This window comes from Cygnus olor, chromosome 12 (assembly GCF_009769625.2).
Source record: "Cygnus olor isolate bCygOlo1 chromosome 12, bCygOlo1.pri.v2, whole genome shotgun sequence".
In the NCBI taxonomy this organism is placed as follows: domain Eukaryota; kingdom Metazoa; phylum Chordata; class Aves; order Anseriformes; family Anatidae; genus Cygnus; species Cygnus olor.
Window position 1 is genome coordinate 6768793 of NC_049180.1, and position 23523 is coordinate 6792315.

General features: G+C 37.2%; 3 protein-coding genes and 1 long non-coding RNA gene across 11 annotated transcripts in view; 1 reads left to right on the forward strand and 3 right to left on the reverse strand.

Moving 5' to 3' along the window:
* Positions 1-1245: 1245 nt before the first annotated feature.
* On the reverse strand, positions 1246-4846 carry NUDT7 (nudix hydrolase 7). 5 transcript variants are annotated; one of them, XM_040571018.1, is made up of 4 exons: positions 4733-4846; positions 4185-4364; positions 3154-3312; positions 1246-2125 (listed from the first exon to the last, which is right to left on the reverse strand). In XM_040571018.1, the coding sequence occupies exons 1-4, from the start codon at positions 4829-4831 to the stop codon at positions 1742-1744; spliced, it is 822 nt and encodes a 273-aa protein (XP_040426952.1). In that variant the 5' UTR covers positions 4832-4846; the 3' UTR covers positions 1246-1741. The 5 variants fall into 5 exon arrangements, with proteins under 5 accessions (XP_040426952.1, XP_040426951.1, XP_040426954.1 ...); XM_040571017.1 differs by having other exon boundaries at positions 4113-4364; XM_040571020.1 differs by lacking the exon at positions 4733-4846 and adding an exon at positions 4543-4627 and having other exon boundaries at positions 4211-4364.
* A 33-nt stretch (positions 4847-4879) lies between these two features.
* ADAMTS18 (ADAM metallopeptidase with thrombospondin type 1 motif 18) overlaps positions 4880-23523 on the forward strand; it is a 188900-nt gene continuing 170256 nt past the window's right edge. Inside the window, exons 1-2 of the mRNA XM_040571013.1 lie at positions 4880-4966; positions 6531-6630. The gene's annotated coding sequence lies outside the window, so the exon portion shown is untranslated. The remainder of the gene's footprint in view (positions 4967-6530; positions 6631-23523) is intronic.
* Positions 4959-12975, reverse strand: LOC121076577 (hypoxanthine-guanine phosphoribosyltransferase-like). Of its 4 annotated transcripts, none has more exons than XM_040571024.1 (8): positions 12557-12975; positions 11105-11244; positions 10455-10638; positions 9512-9574; positions 8977-8994; positions 8655-8737; positions 7569-7615; positions 4959-6915 (listed from the first exon to the last, which is right to left on the reverse strand). In XM_040571024.1, the coding sequence occupies exons 3-8, from the start codon at positions 10611-10613 to the stop codon at positions 6779-6781; spliced, it is 507 nt and encodes a 168-aa protein (XP_040426958.1). In that variant the 5' UTR covers positions 10614-10638; positions 11105-11244; positions 12557-12975; the 3' UTR covers positions 4959-6778. The 4 variants fall into 4 exon arrangements, 3 of the variants coding, with proteins under 3 accessions (XP_040426958.1, XP_040426957.1, XP_040426956.1); XM_040571023.1 differs by lacking the exons at positions 11105-11244; positions 12557-12975 and adding an exon at positions 10820-11096 and having other exon boundaries at positions 4959-5910; positions 6839-6915; XM_040571022.1 differs by lacking the exons at positions 11105-11244; positions 12557-12975 and adding an exon at positions 10820-11096.
* LOC121076578 lies at positions 19677-23444 on the reverse strand. Its single transcript, XR_005823585.1, has 2 exons — positions 23045-23444; positions 19677-20027 (listed from the first exon to the last, which is right to left on the reverse strand). It is a non-coding gene; the product is annotated as an uncharacterized LOC121076578 (long non-coding RNA).

The following is a 23523-nucleotide window of genomic DNA, read 5'->3' on the forward strand; positions in this document are numbered from 1 at the left end:
ACTTGAGGAATTGCAGTTATAATAACCGTCAGTTTAACTTCCTTCTATTCTTTTTGTGGAGTTGTTTGGGCACTCAAATGCCAGATGGGTCTCTAAGGAATCAATTTTATTTTTTTAGTTAAGAACTTCCCAAATTTCAAAATTAATGTCAGTAAAATTACATAGGAGGCAAAAACATAAAGCATGAGACCCCAGTGGCTTTCCTGCAAATCACTCAAGGATGTTCGGTTGTGTGAACCTCTACAAGCTCATTTTTCAATTATTCAATTATTCAAAAATTTCATTTTTCAATTAGCTCAAATGGTTGATCTGATACTAAATACCATTTGCTGGAAGTCCTAACAGCTGTAACTGTTGTTCTTGCCCTTATAGTTCCACACAATGTTTCACTAATGTTTCAGGAAAGAGAAAAAAATTAGGTCTGAATTTGTACCATTAGTACAATTTCTGTGCCAGGTTTCATTGGGAGATTAAATAAAAAGGCTGCTGGGAACAGAGGAGGATGGTAATTTAGTAATTACGTCTCTTGGTACCTGTTTTGTTTAATAATCAAAGGTCCAATTAGCTTGCTCCATTTTAATTAACAATGTTCTTATTTTAATTAGTTACTTTTCCTGCATATACTAGCAATGAGAGAAAATGCTGAGGGTACAAATAATGATGAACTTCTTTTTTTTAAAATGTTTAAACAATTTCACAAGTGAAATTCACTATAGTGAGAAATAAATAAATAATGTTCTTCCTAAGTATGGCTACTACTACTCCAGTGATTTCACCCGTTAGTCAAAGATCAGCATGTAATAAAGACTGGTAACCCGTTTATTTCCAAACTACATCTCAAATCCAGCCAAAATCAACTGTGCTTTTAAAAACTTAACCTTTTATCAACAGTATCATGACCACCACAAATAAGCTTTTAGTTCACTAGCAATGAGGAAACAAAGATTCACAGTGCAAAAAACACTACCCATCTGAAACTGCCAGGGTTACTAGTAAAGATTCAACTACAGATGAGCATTTTAGTTTTCATGAGTACTGAATGCCACTCTTTTCTCCTTAAGACAACTCCCTTCTAGTAGCTGAGTGAACAATGCTAACTGGATGCTGTGGAAGTGTTCAGTACAGTTGTCTGTACGCTAAGCTTTTCATAGCCTAGAAAACTTCCTTGAGAAATATCGAGTTCATTAAATCTTCTCCTTACCTCCACAACCCCAACCAAACCAAATAAATTATGAAAGCACCTGCCACTTTTTAAAGTTTTATTATGCATTTTGTAAGTGATTTTGTATCACTTCCTTGTAAAGATACCAAACAACACTGTATGAGTTGTTACCCGTATGTAGTACATCACAGAGTAATAGACAGACAGATACCAGAGAGTTTTTATATTTTAATTCAAACAGACAAATTAGAAAAAAAGTGTTCTCTCATTAAATAGAAGAACAAAACATAGAAAGTCAGTCTTGGATCACAGGCAAAGGCAGTAATTAAACTAGACCTTTTGAATCTGTATGCTAAATCCATTAAAAATACTGTGCACATTTGACAATTCTAAAACAGGTACAATTATATGAATCTAGTTAGGGTTTGACAACTTAAGAATTCTATTTAAAAATAAACTTTACTATGTTCCCAATTCAGCATAAGTGCAAATGTGAAATTCAATCACATAACAGATACAAAGAGAATAAACCAAAACCCTTTTCCTCCTTCAGTACAGATTAATTGTCACACCAGTTTGTCATAGATTACTCCTCTTCTTTTCATTTAAAGATGCATATAAATTCATGAACTTACTCTCAGCAGATGCAATTAAGTTGTCAAGATCATAATCAACCTCAAAGGTAGGTTTTGTTCTAAAAACTAGAAGAGCAAGAAATACAGCAAAATGTGCAGTAAGTCCCCATATCTTGAATGACTTATTGCGTTCATGGTCATAATATGTAAAGCAGTGCATCCAGGTTAAGTAACCAGATGAGGTTTTATAAGGCAAGGTCATGTAATTTAAGGGCTTGATGAAATACTCCAATGGCATGACAAAAACATCACTCACTTCATCTGGATTAGGAGTGGCCTGGAATGTATCCTCTATAAATCCTACAACTGGTGTTACCAAGTAATTCATCTGAAAGAACAACAACAAAAAACACACAACAGAAAACACACTCAGTATGTACCAAGCAAAAGTTCTTTATTTTAAAAAGTTTCAAATGTTACAAAATGAGCACAGGAAACCTATGAAACATTTTTAACTGGAATGCAATTTAGCTCATCAAGTGGCTACGTTGAAGCTATAAAGAGAAACTTACCTGAAGAACAAAAATGAAGTCTTTTGAAACAGTATCTGCTCTGCACTACCAGAAAACTGATTCCACCAACACTGAATATTGCTACTGAAATGGGCAACCTGTTCATTTACAATGACTTATATTCCAGTGGCACCTGCAGAATAGAAGTCTCCTTGCTAGATTTCCATACAATACAGAATCACAGTCTACATAACCTGAAAAGGTCCCTTTCAGCCTAAATTAATCCTGCTTTGAGGAGGATGTTGAACCAGATAGTTTTGATGTTATATCAAGCAGCTTAGGGCCTTGTCTGGATGAGTTCTCCTAAGAAGTATCTCCTAAAACAGAGATTATAGAGGCTATCAGGGCAATCTGTTCCAGTGTTTGGATAACCTCATGGTGAACAATGTTTTCTTTTCATCTAATTTAAATGTCATTTGTTGCTCCTTGTATCCATTGTCTCAAGGCAACTCTAGGATCATCTCTGTAACTGTTAGAGACAGCAACTGGATTCACCACCAACTTGAAGCTGAGCAAATCCACTTCTCTCAGCCTTTCTTCCTATTCTATTTGCTCCAGCCCCTTTTAGCATCTCCATTGCTCTTTGCTAGACTCTCACCAGTTTACCAATGTCTTTCTGGTATTCGCGTTTGGAGTCCACGTAGGAGTAAACATGACCTGACACATGCCAAACAGAGAGAAAAAAAATCTCTTCCCCTCCTCTGCTGGCTACAAAGGCTGTATACTTTAAGCAGCAGCAGTTATTTAGTTACAGGTTTGAAAAGATCATTATCAACCTTACAAAAGCAAAGTACCCTAAGCTTACTTTCCAATGATATGCTGACTTACACAGCTTATTGCTTACTTTATCGATTCCAGGCACAAGCCTACAGATGACTTCCACCTTCTCTGGCGGTAGTCCCACTTCTTCCTTGGCTTCTCGGAGAGCAGTATCAATTTCATCTTTATCATTTTCTTCACTTTTACCTCCTGGAAAACACACTTCCCCTGGTGATCTTCTCAGCTAGAATTTAAAGGAGTACTACTGTTAAATGTAACCAGTTTGTTTCACCTTGCTGATCTGCAATGATTCCTACTACAGAACCACCTTATACCTGATTTAGCATCCCCAAAGTGCTAGATAGGGTGGTAAGAGTCTTATGAAGATCAGAAGAAATGTGCCTTATCAAGAGCTACACAGAAAAATGTTTATTTTTGCTCACGTTAGGCCTATACGCAACTAAACCACAAACCCTCACTATAAGAAATACATATACACTCATTTGCATAGCATCATGTAATTCGTGCTATACTTTCTGAATCTGAATAGTTGAAAGTTTTGAATGTTTTTCATCTTGCTTGCATAAGAGATTGATAGATGAATCAATTTCACTGGTCAAGTTGTTAACACAAGTTAAAAGCAAGAACATACATACTTAAATATCATACCTTTACATACATTCTATTAATGGGTTTGTTCAAAGGCCAGAAAAAAGTCCATTTACAAGCATTTTCTAAATCAACTACGCAACTGTAACTATTAGGGTTTTAAATTCTCTATGCATGACCAAAAGCATCAAATTTTCAGCAAAAATCAAAACACCAAGAGGGCTTTTAAAGATAAAATGCTGGCAAAAGAGTGATGAGAGACACAAAGTGCTGCCTTTCCTATCTAAAAGCAAGAAGAGAGCACTATTAAATATTATTTATTACTATTAATTAAATATTAAATGCAGATTCGAAAGTCGCATTGTTAAGAACTGCATACCATTCAGTTTTCTCACTTAAGCCACAACAAACAGTGTAACCCCCTCTTTTTCTGACCTGGAAGCCATCTGCTACCACCCCACCGACCGGGGGCTGTCCCCAGGGCACCCATGGGTGCCTTCCACCTACAGGGAGGGCAGAGCACGGACACACACCTGCGGGGCCCGCAGGGTGAGCAGCAAGCACAGCCGCCCGGCCCGCACCACCAGCGGCAGCAGCACCGAGGCTTTGGGCAGCGGCAAGCGGGAGAACTTGTCGGCCACATCCAGCTCCCTCAGGCGGCGCCTCGCCTCCCCTTTCGGGCATTCTCTGGAAGCAAACACACACACGCTGCGGCGCCCCGGGGCAAGCCCGGAGGTTGCGGCACCGACTCGCAGCCGACACCTTCCCCTCTCAGCAGTCCCAGGGAGCCCCCCTCAGCCCGCCGCTCCCATCCTTCGGGCTGCGGCACCCCCCGCACCGGGGCCGGGCCGCGGAGGGCCGCTACCTCCCCTCTGCCTCCACCTCCCGCTCCGCGGCCGCCATTTTGTCTGCCCCCCCGACGACGGCCTTTTCCCTTTCTTTCTCCCCGCCCTTCCCCACTGACCGACGGCCGCTCCCTCCAATCAGCGCGCGCTCCCGCCGGGCTCCGCCTTCTGATTGGCAGAGGGCGGGCCGAGCAGCAAATTGGGATTTACCTCAGGGGCGGACGGCCATTTTATGGCCGGAGGAGGGGCGCTGATGGGAGGGCTCGGCCGGGCGACGGCAGCTTCGCAGCCTTGTACTGCCGCGGGCATGGGCAGCTGACACCCGTACGCTCCCCCTGGGAAAAGCAGAAAGCCGGAGGAGGCTCGGCGTCGTGCCCCGCCGGACAGCGCCTCCGCCCTCCCTCAGAGGGGAGAAGGCGGTGCCGCCCCCCTCCCCTGCTTTGGGTAAGGGCGCTCGTTTTCTCCTCTGCCAAGTGTGAGGAGCTGGTAATGTGACACATGACAGTCCCCAGCCCTCACGAGCTCCTGGAAAGCACCACTGACATGTCAGGCTTCTTAGCTGTAGCCTAGGGCTTTGCTAAAAGCTGAGGGGCATCAGCAAAATCTCTTAAGCACAGATTGCTAGTTTATTTCTTTGCTTTTGTGTACCTAAGCACTAAGGTCTCCAAGCCTGTTCTAATCGTTTACTGTAGGAAAGAAACAATGCGGTGTCAGAGAGCATCTCAACGTTGTTGCAGTGTCTGGGCAGTATAACTGCCAGTTCTCATTAGGAGCAAACAGGTGGCTCGCTGAAGTATTTTCATGCGATAATGGTTTATCACCAGTCTTAACAGCTAATAATTTGTTTCCTGAATTTCAGCTAAGGTCACAATAGTGTGAGGAACGTGAGACCCCTTCCTTCTGCAAACAATAAAAACAAACAACACATAAACTGACAATGGAATGTTTAAGTACTAATCTCACTTTAATTACCTTGATGGTTACTTTTTCCAGTGTTATCCAGGTGTATATATTTTAAGTAACTACAGTTTTTATACAATATGCATGATATGTTACTTATTATAGTAAATAAAAACCCAGATGTAATTATATACACATGTGCATGTCCTGGCTCTATCTCGTATGATTCCAATGGAATATAATATCTATTTTATGGCCAACATTTTGTTAAGGTTTCACTGAAACTTAAGCATTCATGTTTCTTAAGCTGTTTCACATATCATTATAGGAAAAATATACAGAAGAGTATCCTTAGGAACATTCAGTTCTTCAATGAAACAGACATGAGTAGTAGGTTACCATATTCATCCATGCACTGTTACTCCAGAAGTCTGACATTACTAGCTTTTATATTTCTGTTTGGCTCTCTCTATCAGAATGCAGATGTGCTAAAAAAAAAAAAAAAAAAGTGTACAACTTCAATTAATCTGTACCTTCAAAGTAAACACAAGAATTATTTTCAGTTTTATTCCTGGTTGTGTTCTAATATTGGAACTAAGACATTATGCTTTGCGAGTTTGGTTGCAACTTTACTACTTGCTGTAAAATTGAAGTGTTAATGTTGCTTCAAATTTCATCTAATTCACAGAGAAATTGTGTCTTCTGGAAGAGACCAGTTTTGTTCATCTATCATGCCCTTCTCCACACTGCTTTGCAATAATGCAAATTTGTTATGTGTCTTCTACAGAACTGTTTTTTTCTTAAAGACTTTCAAATGAGACACTTTTCCACTTAGCCATATTTATGAAGATGCTTTTGAACAGTAGCAAGGGGAAAAAAAAGATCAACTCTTTCTATCAGGGTCTGTTTACAACTCAGTGCAGCATAGGGAGACTATAATGGAACAAAGGAAAAAGGTCTTGAGGCGCATACTTTACAGTGTGGGAAACACCTTCACACACAGTCCAGTCTATTACCATTTAAAAATTTTTACTAGTGAAATCTTATGCTGCTCTTTTCTAATAGAAACATGAAATCAAAACCAAATTGCAAGTTACTTTCTTTTTAGATGGGGCCAGCAGATTATGTGCTGAAAACCATCTTGGAGGATTCAAAATACTGTACAGGAAGGCTGGGCCACAAGACTTGTAGAACAGTTGCATAAAAAGGTAAGGCATGAACAAGTTATCATGCATTTACATTAAACTGCCATCTTGGCATATTAATAATGTTGTCACCCTTTTAATGGAGGCATCAAGTCAGATTTGAAGTTTTATTAATTGACCAGAATCTCCTAGTAGAAACTAATATTTTCTGTTAGTTATCCGTGCTAACACTCACGTACATAACAGTCAAAGCGCACTTCTGTGTACTTACATTTAGATCTCTGAAGTATGCGTTATAGTCAAGAGCATATCCAACCACAAACTTATCTGGAATTTCAAAGCCTATGTCTGTAACAAAATGCAACTCTTTTTATACTTAGGTGCTGTAAATAGGTTTTAAACACACAGTTTGTATTCAACATATGCTTCTGCTATTTAAGTGTAATACCTAACAAATATTTCATCTTGCTTTCAAGGTACTTAGCACACTTAACACTAAGAATCAAAACTGTAAATTGATGAGAAAGGTTAGACTCTATATCATCAGTTACTGTTACATTTGAAGATTTTTTTTTCCTAAAATACATAATTTAAAACCTGCTTAGGAGGCAGTCCTGGGAGAAGAGACAATGAAGAAGATTCTACTTATGTAAAAATGGATGCACTGCAATTCATTTTTCACTTTGAAAACAAGTCGAGTTTCAACCAGAGTCAAAACAAATGCCTTCTAGGATCAAAGCCAAACAATTCAGAGTTAATGTTTGATTCTCTTTCTGGTATCTAGCAATAAGTAACTAAAACTACGTTCAAAACAAACACCAAAAAAGTTATCACAAGGTTTCAGCAGGGGACAGTTAGCTGTCAGCTTTAAGGCATTTATGTGTTTTTTCCCCATTTCTTTTGGCCTTCCTGAAACATGCATGAATTTTCATTCATGAAAAGTGGCATGAAATGAAAAGATGAAATCTTATTTTGGACAGCCAAAAAAATGCAATATTTACAGTCTGGTCTATAGCCTGGACTTCGGTATATCCTTTTGATGAGCAAGCTGTAAGAAAGAGGAGAGAAGGTTATGGTTTTAAGATGTCTTATTCCAAGCTGTATACTTCACTTCTCCCCACCCATCCCAATAAACATCTACAATTGTGCAGTTAAAAAAAATCATTATTTAAATTTAACAGATTACAAGTTCCTTTCAGCCTTATAATGAAACAATAAATTAAGGCTCTGATCTAGGATCATTCTTTCAAATTATGTATTCTAAGTCTTTTTTTTTTTTTTTTTTTTGTAGCAATGTGTCAGCAAACTAGGATAGTACAGATAGATATGTTCAAGTGGTATGTAAAGATTTTAGTGGTGAGGGAGGGAAGAAAAAAGGCAAGCTGTCAGTTGACGCTATGACACTATAATTTCTGCCACAAAGTCATATTTATCCTTGATTTTCCTGGGCATTTCTGAAAATACTGGGAACCTCCTGGACAGTTACTAGGAGGAGCATAACTGATACGTAAAACCCAAGAAGCATGTTTCCAAAGCATCATGATTACTTGTGAGAAGAATTATTTGGGAATTGTCTTTTAGAGAATTGTCTTTTAGATATCTGCTCTAAAAGCTCTAGAATGCTGGTTGAAGTCATTTTGCAACTGTTGACAAACACTTAGATTCTGCAGACTCACATATCTAAGGATATCGAGGAGGGGGAAAAAAAAGTCTTGAGTGTTGTCATTCTAGTATTGAGGCAGCTGAGAAGGTGTTAAGGAGCCTATGGAAAGAGCTGAGCTTTCTTTCAAAGGTAAGAAAGAGAGAATCAGAATTCATGGACTAAGCAAAAAAGCTGTGAAGCCCTTGTTATTGATTTTAACAATGAACAGAGTAGTATACATGTAAGTGTCCCAGTTTAATAAATAATTTGTTTTTCACCAGCTGTTATAAGGATTGTTTCCTGCTTTTACTACTACTTCCCCCAAATCTAAAAAAAAAAAAAAAAAAGGAAAACAAACCCACACACCAGCATACCCTGACAATTCACCTGAGTGACTTCTCTGTATCTTATTATCATACATTAGTAAATGGATGTGTCATTATACCTTACGACTTTTACCATCTTTGGTTCATTGTCTTTTAGTTTTGAAAGTAGTGCCTTCATTGTTCTACCAGTCTTAATAATATCCTCAAAGAAAAAAAAAAGTAATTTATCTTCCTAGTCTGAAAGAAAAAGCATGCTATCAGTGGATTAATTTGAAAGATAAAGAGCAGCAGCACTGGCAGCACAGTAACATGATATGCATACTTTAATTGACATATGATTAAGTGTTTTATGTGCAGCAAGCATTAACTTGCAAAATAGGTAAAAAAAAAAAAACAAACATTACCCCACGCTCCCAAAAAAACTTCAAGTTCTGTACTCACCTCTACTACTAACACATTCTAGATCATGTGGAGAGAGAAAGAAAATGAAAAATAAAAGAGTTACATTGCATCATTTCAGTGAATTAAACAGCCAAAAAGTATTTACAACTTACTTGTAACTGAAGCTGATAGTGCAATCAATTTTCAAAGGAGCTTGTCACTTAACAACTTAGATTTAGTGCTTATTCACAAGACTTCTGGAAAATGTTTAAAGAAACTTAAAGTATTGTGAGAAAGCCACTTATACCAGGTTTTATATAATATTTATGTATAACAATAACATTCTGAGAACATATTGCATGAGTCAGTTTAAGATGGTTCTTTTTTGGAGGTTCTGGTATAAAACAGAACAGGATCTTTAGAAACATTCAGTACTAATCGTGTTAAGTTTCCACTGAGTGGGAATTACTGTTTTAACAAGCGTGAAGTTTTAAACGGCTGTAAATATGTAGTACCAACATCTTAAAGGTGGACTTGATGAAAGATACATAAGAACTGCTCTTTCCTCTGAAAAGCTGAAGATCCTAGTTCATACCTTCCCATTTAGTGTAGACAGTTCTTCTCCAACAATACTGATTTTTTCTGTAGGTGTATCCTTCTAGGAGAAAGGAGAGGGGAGAATTCACACAAAATATGCTCAAAGCATTACCTTGTATTTCTATGAATAGTGTACTGCTCTGGCTGTTCACCTGACAAATGACACTTGCAACTATACACGGCACTCCTTCAGTAAAAGGGCTGTTAAGTAGTTGAGAGCAAGACAAGTGTATGAAGCATCAGTGCAGACATGTTTGCATGGAGCACTTCTGAACAAGATTACATCCATATTCCTGGAATAGATACCATTGCTTTCAGCTACTTTTTTTACCACGGATTTGTTTTAGAATTCTATGAAGTATTTATAGGGTATTGTAAAGTGTTGTATTTAGCATGTGATAAATTTTGTTCAGTGCACAGCACTTGAGCCTTCAAAGAAGGAAGAATATAAAACAGGAAATATACCACAAGTCATTGCTTTACTGTAGTTGGCTCAGGCAAAACATACCTTTTCCCCAACATTCAAATTACAAAAAAAAAAATCTCTCCAACATCATCTGTAGGAACAGAAAGTAATAAGGATGGAGACAATAAGCAAGTCCCTGATGCTTATTCTCCCTTTCACCAAAGGGTGCCATGTTAAAGAGAATAGAACCTGTATGAAAACTTTAGGCTGGAGACGAGGACATTGGTGACCCAACATTGACTTTGTCACATTAAGTGTTCTGCTATATTTTAATTCCAGTGAATATACAATATCCCTCTGATCATTTGGGCAGATCAGTAAGTCCGTTTATTACATACTGAAAAGCAACTAAGTTGTTTTGAACAGGATACATGCATAAACTCAATTTTCCTGGAGTTTTCATGTAAACTACTAGTATTCAGGATGTTAATAGACGGGGAGAATCAATTTTCCAAGGAAAAAGAAGCTTGCTTACACAGTAGCTTTTTATTCTCACAAAATCCACAGTAATGGGGACAGATTTATCACCATTTTGATTTAGTGCTTTTATATGGTCCAGCAAATCAGCAAAGAATTTATAGCCTCCTTTAAGGACACAGAGTGCAACAATGTGGTGGTTTCCCATATCTTGCATGATATCTCTAGCCAAGCGTTCTGTCCTGGGGCGAAAAAAGAAAACAATTCCTGTAAAATGTTTTGTTTATTTTTATTTGTCCATATATTAAACAATGCCCAAATTAAAATTCTGATCTTTTTTTTTTTTAAATAGCCAGCAAACTGTGGCCAATTAAGACATTGAAAATGTAGTTAGAAACGTGCAGTTAACAAGATGACACCTACTCCATTTGACACACTGTTGATGTTGTTGATTTAACCTGTACATCTAAACAACAAAGAACATGAAAGCTTAAAGATATTTGAGGTGATACGGAGACTTCACCAGGGTTGTAGAGGAATCCTCTCCATGAAATGCCTCTTGTATTAAACTCCAGAGCAGAACTTCAATGTTAGAACTGCGGGGTTTCCATGTTTCTCATGGGCAATGCAGAGTAGGTCAATGGTCTCTTCATTTGGAGGGAAACTAATCATTGGCATAACTATCACTGCTCTTTCTTACCCTCATACCTGTCCAGGATGAGTCCATGAGGAATGAAAACTCTTTCTAAGTCTTCTTCTACTTAGGAATTCCTACTTAGAATGCCTTAGAATTCCTACTTAGGAATGCAAAATAGGTTTTTATTATAGCCACTGTCTTCATCTTTTATCTGCAAGTGAAAAGGAAATAGCTAAGAGGAAAGAGAGACATACAGGAAAAAAAAGCCTTTCCAGTCTCTGATAGTACAGACTGTTTATTTATTTAAGACAACTAGAATATATAAGCATCATTTTTATTTGGAGTACAGAAAAAGCACCTCTAAGAATAATCTGTAACACAATAAGCAGTTTTAAAATGCTGCTTTCCGCCCCCCCCAAGATTCCCGTCTCCCGTCTCTATTGCATGCTGCATAACTGCAGCTTACATGCAAGGAGCACAGTACATGTGCTTTGAGCAACACCCCTACGTCCCCCAGTCATGATACTTTTCACCTTATTTAATGTGCTTCAGCCTTACAATTTGCTTCTGTAGTTTTAACTTGGGGTTCTGTTTGCACAGCAAGCCGAAGTTCGACCTTGCTGCCAGTGTATTTAGCTTCCTAGTACAGTCAATGAGAAACGTCGGAACTGGTTCAGCTCAAGTGAGGACTGAGCTTTGTCCATATTAGTGTGACTATTGAACAACACTAATCTTGAGGCATACAGGTATGCATAGTGATGGTTACTTATATTTACCCCAACAGCACAGCTGAGTACCTTTTATTTAGTCAATAGCTGTGCTCATTAAGACTATTTTAAGAAAATAAGAACTACTGCATTAGTATCTTGTTTGCTGCTATGTACAGAGATTTATTAAAAAAAAAAAAACAACAAACAACTAGTACTGAAAAAAACTACTGAAAGTTCATAAACAGAACGTTAAGGATTGCATCAGTGTGAGCACCACATCACCATAGCAACGTGCTGCATATACCTTACAGGCTCATAAAAGCATTTGTATTGTGGCACATGCTAAATAATACAGCAGCATCCCCTTATAATGAAGTAGTCTACTAACCCATAACAAAGTCAATATGAATTTTTAAATCATGAGCTTATACCTTGGGAATTAGTTGTTTAAGCGGGATTCATTCTCATTTGCTGTTCAGTTACTGATGTAGGTAGATTTCTTAAAGTGGGAAAAAAACAAACTACAGCAATTATATACAGTGAGATTCATAATCAAGTATTGTTTTATTAGCTCGGAATGAAAGCATATTAATATAGATATATTAAAGTCAAATACATAATGTCATAAGTATGTAAACAATTGAGGTCATCTGTTCCTAAAGCCAGATTTTCTCCTGAGCAAGTACCAGAAACAAAGCATTTCATTAGTCAATATTTCCGAAGTTTTACTATTTTTGCTGAAACCAACCTCCCCCCATCCCCAAAGCTCCCCTCAATCAGATAACCAAATATGAACACGTTATATTTTCTTACCTGCAGTCCACGAGCCATAATCTTACTTGAAGCTATATTATCAGAGAACGAGTTGGTGTTATTATTGCAGCTTGTCTTACTTTATTTTTGACCTGCTTCTAAAGGGGCCAGAATTGCTGTCCTTACTACAGGAAGCGTTACTTCCTTCTATTAATACACTGACATCACAGTTCCAGGTTCTTACTTAATTAGATTAACCAGAAATAAAATAGGCATTAGTCCTCTTGCAACCAATCAGAGTAAAGATTGTGGAGAATGAGGGAGATGCAAAAAGGAAGCACATGAATTAAATGAGCTGGAAGGACTAGGTAGGATAGCATTTTTTTAATTGAGACCACAAATCTGCAAATTGCTTGTAGCAGGTGGTATTCAGTGGTATATATGTAGAAGGCAGTTTTGTATACCGATTTCTTACGCAACATTTGTACATTGACTTGCCATCAAAAATCATTATTTGAATAAACAAAGCCACATTTGTAAAGGTGACTTCAAGCAGACATCTGCAGCTGTTGAGACATGGTGAACTCAGGTCATCCTTCTGTAGAAAGAGAGGGCAGTAGTTCCAGTACCATGCTCTACATCATTCAAGATCAAATGACATTGACATTCACTGTAATTTGATTACTTTTAATGTACCAAACTGCAGGATTATCTAGGATTAGCATGAAAGTCTTAGATTTTTAAAAATTAATCCTACTAACAAAATGAGCTAAAGGCAGCTTGTGTACAACACGTTACAGAATGTTCTTACCAGACTGGGTACATTTTATTAATTCAACTAGTTCAATGTTTTCTTGGCAGGGGGTGGTGAGGAAGGGCTTGTTAACGAAAGAAGATTTTTCTCTGTGTCTTTGTAATCTTATAGAAGCTCTTCAGATCATGGCTGATAAAACTTGAGATGATGCAGGAATGCTCTTTGAAATGGATTAATAGGTATATCCACATTTGTCATTGATACGTTAATTAGTAGTACTATTTGGGAATAATTAATGCCTTGAGACTATTTGGCCCCTATTTTTATGCAATTAACATTACCTTCCTTTTATGAATTCTGTATTGTTTTTCCTACCTTATACAAGTGAACTCCCCATGTTGTGAAAAGACATGCTGTTCTAATTTCTAGCATAAGACACTCCTTTCTAACAGGTAGCAAATCGGGTTCAAAAATCTGGAGACTCTCCTCAACAAACTGCTCCTTTGAAAAGAAACGAACAAAAAACATACGTGCAAACAGTAATACAGTTTGAGCACAGACACTCTCCTTTACTTATTCACAGGTGACAAAATGAAGGTAAACAGCAGCACTGCTGAGGAACTCTTACAAACATTTATTACCTTTATAAGCTTTTGTGGAGAAAAAAAAGAAAAAAAAGGGGGAGGCTCCCAGGCATGTTTGTATGTTTCCTTTTGCTCGCTTAGCCCTCTCCTGGGCTTTTGAACACAGTGTAATTTAGCTGTCCTGAAAGCATTTTGGTGCTCTAGAGAGCCCTGTCAGGATGATGCCACAACAGAACACTTTGTGCTGCAATATCACCCTTACTGATTCCCCGCATATCATTCCTACGGCTTTATATAACTGGTTCTAGGAATTAAAATAATTTAAAAAATAATTTATTTACTCCCAAAAAAGATATGTATAAGTTTCACATTTGTTTATTGATTCTCATTGTGTCATTTGCCTCAAACACCACTTAGTGTAGTTTTGTTAAAATCAACAGTATGGGTGAGATTATTAGTTTTAAACCACTTTGGAGGGGCTAGTTATTGGTAGTATCATCATTTGCAAGTTCCAGCAGTCTAATGGTGTTTGGAGCACAGTTACTGAAATTACAGTGAAGAAATAAATAGTGTGCATATCAGATACGATCTGTAACACCCAACTTTGAACAGTTGCTCTGCCTTTTAATTAAATGCTCTGTTATTCCCTATACTGTGTCATTTTTGGCATACTTAATCTGTGTATAGGGTAACTTTGGAACACATCGCACATTCTAGGCAGCCTCCTATCTGAAGAGGTCACCTAAAAATATCCGCAAGTGTAATATGTGTGCTTTTCCATCTTTATTAGAAGATGATCTCTGTTATGTAACTTACTTTTATAAATCCTTGAAGTCATTAATTGAGGCAAATTTGATTCCATGTTACTCACATTTTCATAATCCGTACATTGGACCATGCAAATCTTTGTCTCCTTTAGGCACCATACTGTTTGATCTGTTTTGAACTGGACCCAGTCCTAAAGTCCCATTTAGTCTTGTTTCAGAAAAGGATTGCAGAAAATCCCTCCCACTGACTTTATTTCTGAGTTTTTACTGCATTGGGAGTGTTGTCTGAGCTACAAATAAACAGTGACTTCATGGCTATAGTCTGTGTTAAGGAAAGGCAGAAGAATGTCATTCATAAGGGGCATATGAATGTATATGCACGTATCATATAGAGTTATATTGTTATTAAAATTTCTTATCAAATACTGGCTTCTCTTCAGAGAAACTGACAGCAAAAGAGGCTATTGTTGTGATATTGCTTTGCAACGTGGACATCAGTTCAGCTGGAATGAGATTATTCTCATTAAACTGGGGAAGTAATTCTATTCTACTAAAATCCCCTAGATAGAAAATGCCAAATGGGCAACCGTGTAGCCTCCAAAACCTTATGAAATGATTTATGAGGCATAGTCAGGTCAATAGCCCATATGGGGAAACAAAAGATCTTGGAAACTCTAGAAGACTTGGAATAAAAAGGTTTAGCACTGGGAAAAATATACACTTTCATTAAACTTTAAGCTGGTTCAAGAATCTTCATCTTATTCTGAAACTCAGAAAACTACTTCCCAGATCATATTTATTTGAATGAATTTAAGATTCTCAATAATTCTGTAAAGCCCTAACAGTAAACACATACCACTATCACCAGGCAATTACTTGAAAATCCAATCAGTGTGTTAGTGGTCTCAGTTAATATTGGGCTGAAAGTTTGCATTATGAAAGTCACCGCTACAAGGGATATTTTCATTGTCACATTCTGAAGAAAGAAAAATTTACAGGTGAAAGGTTCATACTAAGACAGCCCTTTGTTATTGCTGAGCAACGAAAATAGAATGTAGCTGGTTGTCATCCTAAGGTAGGCTCTCAGTTATAAGTAATGTGATCATCCTCCCACAGAAAAGAACAAAGAGTTTAAGCATACATATATTTGTTCTATATAGGAACCCTGAGTTCAGCATTCTAAAGTTAAATGTTTTGAGGAAACCAATGCACCAAAAAAACTGGGTATCAATATATCACCCGCCTCTAAATAACAGGATACTGAAAGTGCCTGTACGTGTAGCCCATACAAACAGCCTGGAGATTAATTTGATCAGCACCGATAGTTTGGTAAAAAAGCAACCAGTCAGTACAGAACAATACTGCTTTTGTAGTTGTATTTACTCTCTGAACTATTGACGCAAAAAGTAGCTTTTTCAGGACATTATCTTGCAGTTTATGTACCTTTAAGATTGCTAAGCAGTTGTACATTTTCTTACAGTTTGAAGTAACTGTTCTTAAGACTGCTCCAGTAATTTTGAAGGTCCTCAAGAAACAGAAAGTAGTTAAGCCCTGTCAGGCATTTTTTTTCTTAATTATTTTAAATCAGGAAGCAAATACGTGACATTGGATGCATTTTACAACGGTTACATTACGTTGCTAAAACTTTACAAATAAAACATCAGAGAAAGTGTCCACTAGAGGGAAGCCTCTACCATGGAAGACTACTTCCTAAAAGGGAAGAAAAAACATTTTATGAAAAAAACTTGCTAGACTAAGAATCTCCCTGTTCAATTAATACATATACAGATCTCCCACTGAAATACAAATACAGTCAGGTAATTTAAAACAGCCCTTTAAAATATTTAGACCAGTTTCTGAACATGTATCATGGTGGATTACAGGCGAGCTGCTCTAATTGGCCCCACTTGACTCATGGACTGTGTGTTCTAAGCGGCTGATAATGCCTTAAGCAATGTTAGTCAGTGACTGATGTGTTATTGGGAAATCTGATTAATATGCTGTGGAAATATCTCAACTTCAGTAATTTGGAGTCCATCCTAAATCTGTTTTTGTTGGACACTTGAAGTCATAGATAAGACCAGCTGCTAAATTGGTTTGCTAAAAAGCTGTTTGGAAAAAACACACAACACATCTGTGGCAATCAGTGCATCTTTACAATTAAAAATAAGAAACAATTTCACAATATTAAGTCTTTATTATACTTCTTGTAGTCTACTCCCATAGATCCTATAGCTCCTTTACCTAAGAAGTTTCATAGTTATGAACTTGGCTATTTTCTGTTTGGTATGAATATAAGATTTTTATTTATTTTTTTTTTATTGGAGCAGAAGAGTCATCTAGGTCTTGGCCAATATCGGATATCAATGAATGTCATGCTTGAAAATGTCTTCTGCTTTAACAGTTCTAATACCCCAGCATTAGGCAAACACAGACTGATCAATGGCAGAACTTGAAGAAAACACCCCAGTAAAAAGTGATTCAGATTTAAGTTTGAATATTTGTTGTAAACACCCCAACAAAATAGACAAATCACAGTTCTGAAGACTTAGACATTTTGATTGCTGACATAGAGGAAATGTACGATATTTATTAACAAAAACAACAAAATTATTAACAGCCGTGAAGTAAATGTTGGAGTGACTGCATGGAGGAAACCCTTATATACATTTTTTTGTTGCAGTTATTTTGTAGGTAGGAAAAATGTTTCAGTCTCTCAGACTGTCTGTACCAGAAAGTCATTTTGAGAGAGAATCTGGTTAGGACTGGGGGAATAGAGCACAGAGACAAGGAGTCCGGACTCCTGGATTTTATTCACAGCTCTGACACACAGTTTATTTGCTGTATGACCCTGGCCAATTCATTTTCCTGACTGCTCCTGTTGTATCTCTGACCTTCCTATGTGCCTGCTTTTCCCCCGTTGTCTTCTGTAATGAACTGACCTTAGTTTTCTGAGACTTCCCTCCTGTGTGCTGTGCAGGTCATTGTTATTTTTGGGAAAGTGCCGGTTAAGAAACACTGTTGCTGTCATTAGCTAGTGGTCAAATTAATGATTTGAAAAAGATTGTTATCTTTTTACTTGAATGTTAAAACATGGTTGTTCTAGTTTAGTATGTCAGTGAGCAAACATGAGTTGTTCCAGAGCTGCCATAGTGTCCAGTGCGTCTCCCCCTTAAAAGCTGGCTGAATTGTTTTACCTAGGGAGCAATGGGTGGTCCAGGAAGTGCTCTGCTTTGCTCTTGGGGAGCAGGACTCATCTTCACTACAGAGATATTTAATAAAAATATTTGTTGAACAATGGCTTTAGCTGAGTATGTGATCACAGCTGTTTTATTTTAGCAATGTAACAGCAATAACAATTAAATCCATATTCCTCCTTGGATATTTATTTTCCTGAATTCATTCTTAGTGCAGTGAAAGAATTTGGTGTGAATTGCAAAGTTAAGATAGAACTGCATGTAGTTAATTTAGGATTACTTGTATTACCCTTGAATGATCATTCTACTGCTAAAGACCTTAAAATGCAGTATGAAAATACATACCAAAGAGATTCCACAGTTTAAAATATTCTAAAATTCTTCCCTTTATTTTTTCTAATCACTGTTTTTAATTGTTAACAATGTTCTGTTCTGGAAAGCCATGTTCAACTATAGAAAAGCTAAATGCCATCTTCCCATAACAGTGCATAAGAAAAATGTGGACTATGCATTTTGGCAAAAAAATAATAAAAAAGATCTTTTAAAATGCCATGCAATTACCATAGTCAAATAAAGATGCTCATCTCAATCTTGATTTTATAAAACCAGCTATTTCTGTGTTGCCAATGCCTTTTGTTGAGACATTCCTTAATGAGATGAGAATTTTGTATGCTCTTGCTTAGAAAAATGTTACTGCTGCTACTTCTGTTTACTTATAAGCAATTCCAGTGGTTGTCAGCTTGCAGTGAAACCCATTGCTAGGGTAGGTACATTAGCTGTGCCAGCTTGACCTCAGTCCGAAGCAGAAATTCAGCGCTGCTCTTTCTTTAAAAAGACTGTTTCATAACACAGTGGAGGGAACCAAGAGAAAGCTTCTATTACTGATTCCCGTGTTCTCAATTCTTTCCTCCATCAATATGATAGCATAGGTGACTTTGGAAGGTTTACGTTATTTTAAGTGTGAATTTGATAGGGGTGCTGCACTGTTGAAAAGTCAGTAAACCTTGGTAAATGTGTTATATACCTTTTTCATATTACTGAAAACTGCCTTCCACTTCCAACATTCAGGTTTCATGCCTTCACTCTCCTTGCAAGTTCCCTTGTATTCTACTAATGAGACAAGAACAGCCCTTGTCTTCATATCCTCTTTTTCAATGAGCTCATCTCCACCTGGTTCTTCGAGCTCACAAACAGTATTATAGCTTTCGCATCATAAAAGCTTACTCAATCTCTCTCATCAGGTACCATCAGTCTGTTCTTCCACCCCTTCTAATTTCTCTCTATTCACTTAGTTATCTCCACAGGCAAATGTCAAGGCTCTCATTCTTTCTGCCCTCTTGGTAGCTTTTGACCTGGTTACTGTCTTCCTCCTTGAACACTTGTCCTTGTTTTGCTTTTGATTTCATTATCTCCTTCCACTCAACACGTTCCAAACTTTATTTTCTCTCACATTTTCTCCTATAACAGAAAATATAAACTATAACAAAAATAAGCAAGATCTACTTCCAACATTATTCACTTTTATCCCCATTAGAGATAATAAAAAGTCCTTCTTTAATTGGAAAGCATGGATTATAGCTTCAATGCACATCACACTGTTTAAATAGCTTGTTATATTTAATTTCTGCTTTGGTGCTGCAGTGAATGGGGTGAAATACAGCCTGTTGGAGTTACTATACTCAGTTATTTCCAGTGGAGTCCTCTGCAAGCAAAAGCTTCCAGAGACTCAGAGTACAGAATCACCACATTTCTCTTCTGTGCATATACTCTAATCCAGGTAATTACTTTTTCCTTCAGCCTTACACAGCCTATATCACAAACTGGCAGTTTTTCTATATAATACATACATTTTGCCAGCCTAAAAATAAACATGGCTTGTTCATGGTACTTGACAGCTTTTATTGAAGCAGGACAAAGTTTGAAAGATGTTATTTTGGAGGCTCATGTTTAGGTTTGGAATTCTTTCAAGTAAATCCTGCAGCGTTAATAAATTAATTTAATTTTCTCACAGAGCATCCTTAGGCAATTTTTTTAAAGGCAGCGATTCTGAAAGAAAATAAGTTGTCAGCACTGATATTTCTGAAATTGACTTATTTGCCCTTTCAAAAACCTTTTGCTAGTGTTTAGAAAGCATGCAAGGAAACAATCATCAGTGTGACAGAAGCGTCTTCAGCTCTGCTTTCCTTTTGCAGTCATCATTCTAACCCACTGCAAGGACAGGTCTTGCTTCTGTAATATGTAAAATATAGTACAGGTTAAGTCCTCTGTCATACAAAATTGTACATGAAGTATTGAGTTATTCTATGCAACACTATACATTTTATAGGACAAAAACAGATATTTGCTAGAAGCCACCTCATCAAAATCAGATGGTATTTTGAAGAACTTAATCAAATGAGATATACAATTCAGCATCTCTAGAGATTCTAACTTTGTACTGACAGCCAACTTCTATTTCCAATTCATTATATCTCAGATTTTCAGGCCTAGAAATTTAAATTACTTACATATCCTCTTTAATCTGACCAGCATTTGGAGAATATGTAGTTTTGTGGTACACAGATAATAGTGGGATAAATAAAAGACTTTTAATGAAGCACATTGTTTCAGAGATCTCTTACGCTATTATAATGGCTTCAATCTGTGGGAAAAATAATAAAACTAGAATTTGAATTGTTGGAAATTAATGCATTTCTACTGTAATTAATTTACATCTGCTTTAAGATGTGTACACTGTCAATTAAACCTATGTCATAGTCTGTGTAAAGACTGAAATTAATAATAATCTATACTTAGCCCCAAATAATAGTATTTAAAATGTAATAATTAAAGGTTGTGCTTGTTTATGTCAAATTGTTTTATTTGAAAGAGATTGACAAAGTCAAAATTGTTCATGTATAAACAGTTTTATCTATGAGTATTCATCGAGTTTTGATGCAGGGCTGGTACTGCTGTTATATGCCCCAAACCCAGTGAAATTAGTTTCACATTCATTCTCATAATGACAATGAGTACATTGAGTACGTTGATGTATTCAGTAAGAACAATTCAGGTTTGTTTTCAGTTCTCCTAGAAGCAAAGAGCAAAAGGCTTGAATGTCATCCACATGCTCTTACAAGCCTATTAAAAGGTAAGAGCCACACAAGTATTTATGGTACAATGGACACAGCAACTGTTTTTTAGCTCTGTTCAGCCATGGTATATCACAATGCAACTAAGAATCATGACTAAAATTTACCACGACTAAATATTACTGAAGGCCAACAGCATACATTCTTTGCACTTTAGCTGGTCTTTTCCTTGCTTTGAGTGTATGCCACAACTGATAAAAACTAATAGCAGAGAAGGATCCACCTTATGTATCATTGTGCAATGCCCTCATGTGACATGGCAACTTTTCTTATTGCTTTGTAGTTCTTAACATGCATTTCAGAAAGTGGCATCCAGCATTAACTAAAAAGAAAAAAAAAAAGATGACTTTGTAGAACGAAAATATGACGCAGTGGTAATCACGAGAAACCAGAATGCAAGACTGTGGGCTCAGATGCTGGCTGAAGATCACTCAGTCTAGCCACAAATCTAAAAATGCACCACTGTATGGTAAAGCTGGAAAATCTCATACATCTTGGCTTTTACTTAAAAAAAAAAAAGGAAGAAAGTTAAACTCCTGGAAGACAGCTGTGATAATTTTGGTCATTTCCAGACATGTTAAGTTTTCATTATAGTAATTATTCTTTTAATTATCTTCTTAAGCAATTTCCATTTTAAAACATCCACCATGATTAGCTTTTCAAAAAATTATTTTAAGCAGTAGGGGTCCAATTTAGGAAAGCACAAAAGTATGCATTTAAGACTATCCCTTATGAAGTCAATAGCTAAAACCATTCTTAGAGTTAGGCATGTATTAAAACTTCAGTCTGTCTTCAGTCTTGGAACTAAAGACATTAGAATGATTCAGACACAGTAAACTTGAACTGAAAAAAAATCTCATATGCAGCTTTTCAGCCTTTCATCTTCTAAATGCACCTCTGTGACAGCTGCATTGTGGAGTGGTAGAAGGTAAGGTGGTCTGTGTGTCATTGGTAGGAACTGAGAAATGAAGATCTTTGGATTTTCAGTAAAAAAAAAAAAAATGAATCCATCAATTTCTTCCTCTATTGGTATTTTCATGTGTTAATTTACTTAAAATATAGTGAAAATAGTATTAGTCTTTGCTGAAGTCCTGTAATTTTCATATGCTATCCTGTTTTTTTCAGTTGCCTTCACATAATACCATCAACGTGAAACATACTTTCATGTCATCTTTGAAACTACTACAATAGTTGACCATCATTTGTATGCTCATTCTATCAAGCTTATTGCAAACTTTTCAAAAGCTGGTGGAATACAGCATACTTTTACCTCAGCAAAGGGTACTCAACAGCTTGAGTACTGCAGAATAAATTGAGTTATCAGGATATCTGCTTTGTATTAACACTATATTTAAGCTTTGAAATATATGCAGAAGTAAGAATAGCTCTGTTTCTCACCTGAAACTTGCAACAGACTGTTCAGTTTATTTTCTAGATCATGCAAAAATGTGACATTCATTAGACATCAGGGAAAAAGTAGGGATCTTATAGCTGTGACTAACCACTGATATAAGATGTAAACTAGCAAACAGTAGATAAAAGAGCAAGGATATGTGATCGTACTTCTCAGGCTTTCTCCTTGCCAACTGTATTGTCTTTTTAGTCTTAATGAAATCATTTCAGACTTTAGGAAGGGGATTTACTTTTATAGTCTTTGATTATATTCAGAAGGGAGTATGAAAGTCCATCTGAAATGGTATAATAATGAGAATAAACTGATAAAGACACTGCTAGTAAGAGTATGCAACAGTGAAGCTTTTGTAAGCATAATATGGTACACATAGTCTGTCTACCCAGAAAAAAAAAAAGACAATCTGTTAAAAGAGAAGTAAGTTTTGGACAGCTAAGGGGTATAATAGTGCTCTTAAAAAGCTGTGTCAGTGGGCTCAAAGCAAAGACTTCTGCATTGAGTTATAACACACAGTATGTTGTTATGTTAAAGTGTATTAAAAAAATAATCCATGATCTCAAGCTGTGTTTTATATCTGGAAGAGATTGAAAAATAGGCTGCCAGGGAGCAGTAAGAGACTGACAGCTGCTGACTGAAGGAGCCAAGCGCAGTAACATAACAGGCAGGGCAAGGGCCTCACCAGCCAGAGCTTAGTCCTACAGTACCTCAGTGAGGTGAGCAAGGCAGGTCTGTGGATGGCAGCTGGGGTCAACCAAGAGTCCAGATCATCTGAAAAGGTTGCAGTGATGCAGCAGGTTCAAGACCAAGTTAGCAAGTCAATCCACAGGTCAGGTCAAGTGATCACCAAGCAACTCCACAGCAACCCAACAGATCCAGCTGAGCTAGAGAGGCACACTTGATACAGCTCAAAAAGGTACTGAAAGCCCAGTCTTGAACTTATATGGAGACCCTGGGCCCACGGGCAGAGGGTGTGGGTGGAGGCTCCAGGTGAGACTGGTCATGGTCATTAAGGCCTATTGGTGCACCAGAACACTGACACAGCCTACATCTGCAGGAGGCTTTTTATTTAAAGAAGCCCAGAAAAGTCATGTTTAGAGTTAACAAACAGAGAAGACTACTTGGATCCTCATCCTCATGTATGTTGGGAGAGCACTAGAATGGTTATCTTACTGTAGGCATATTC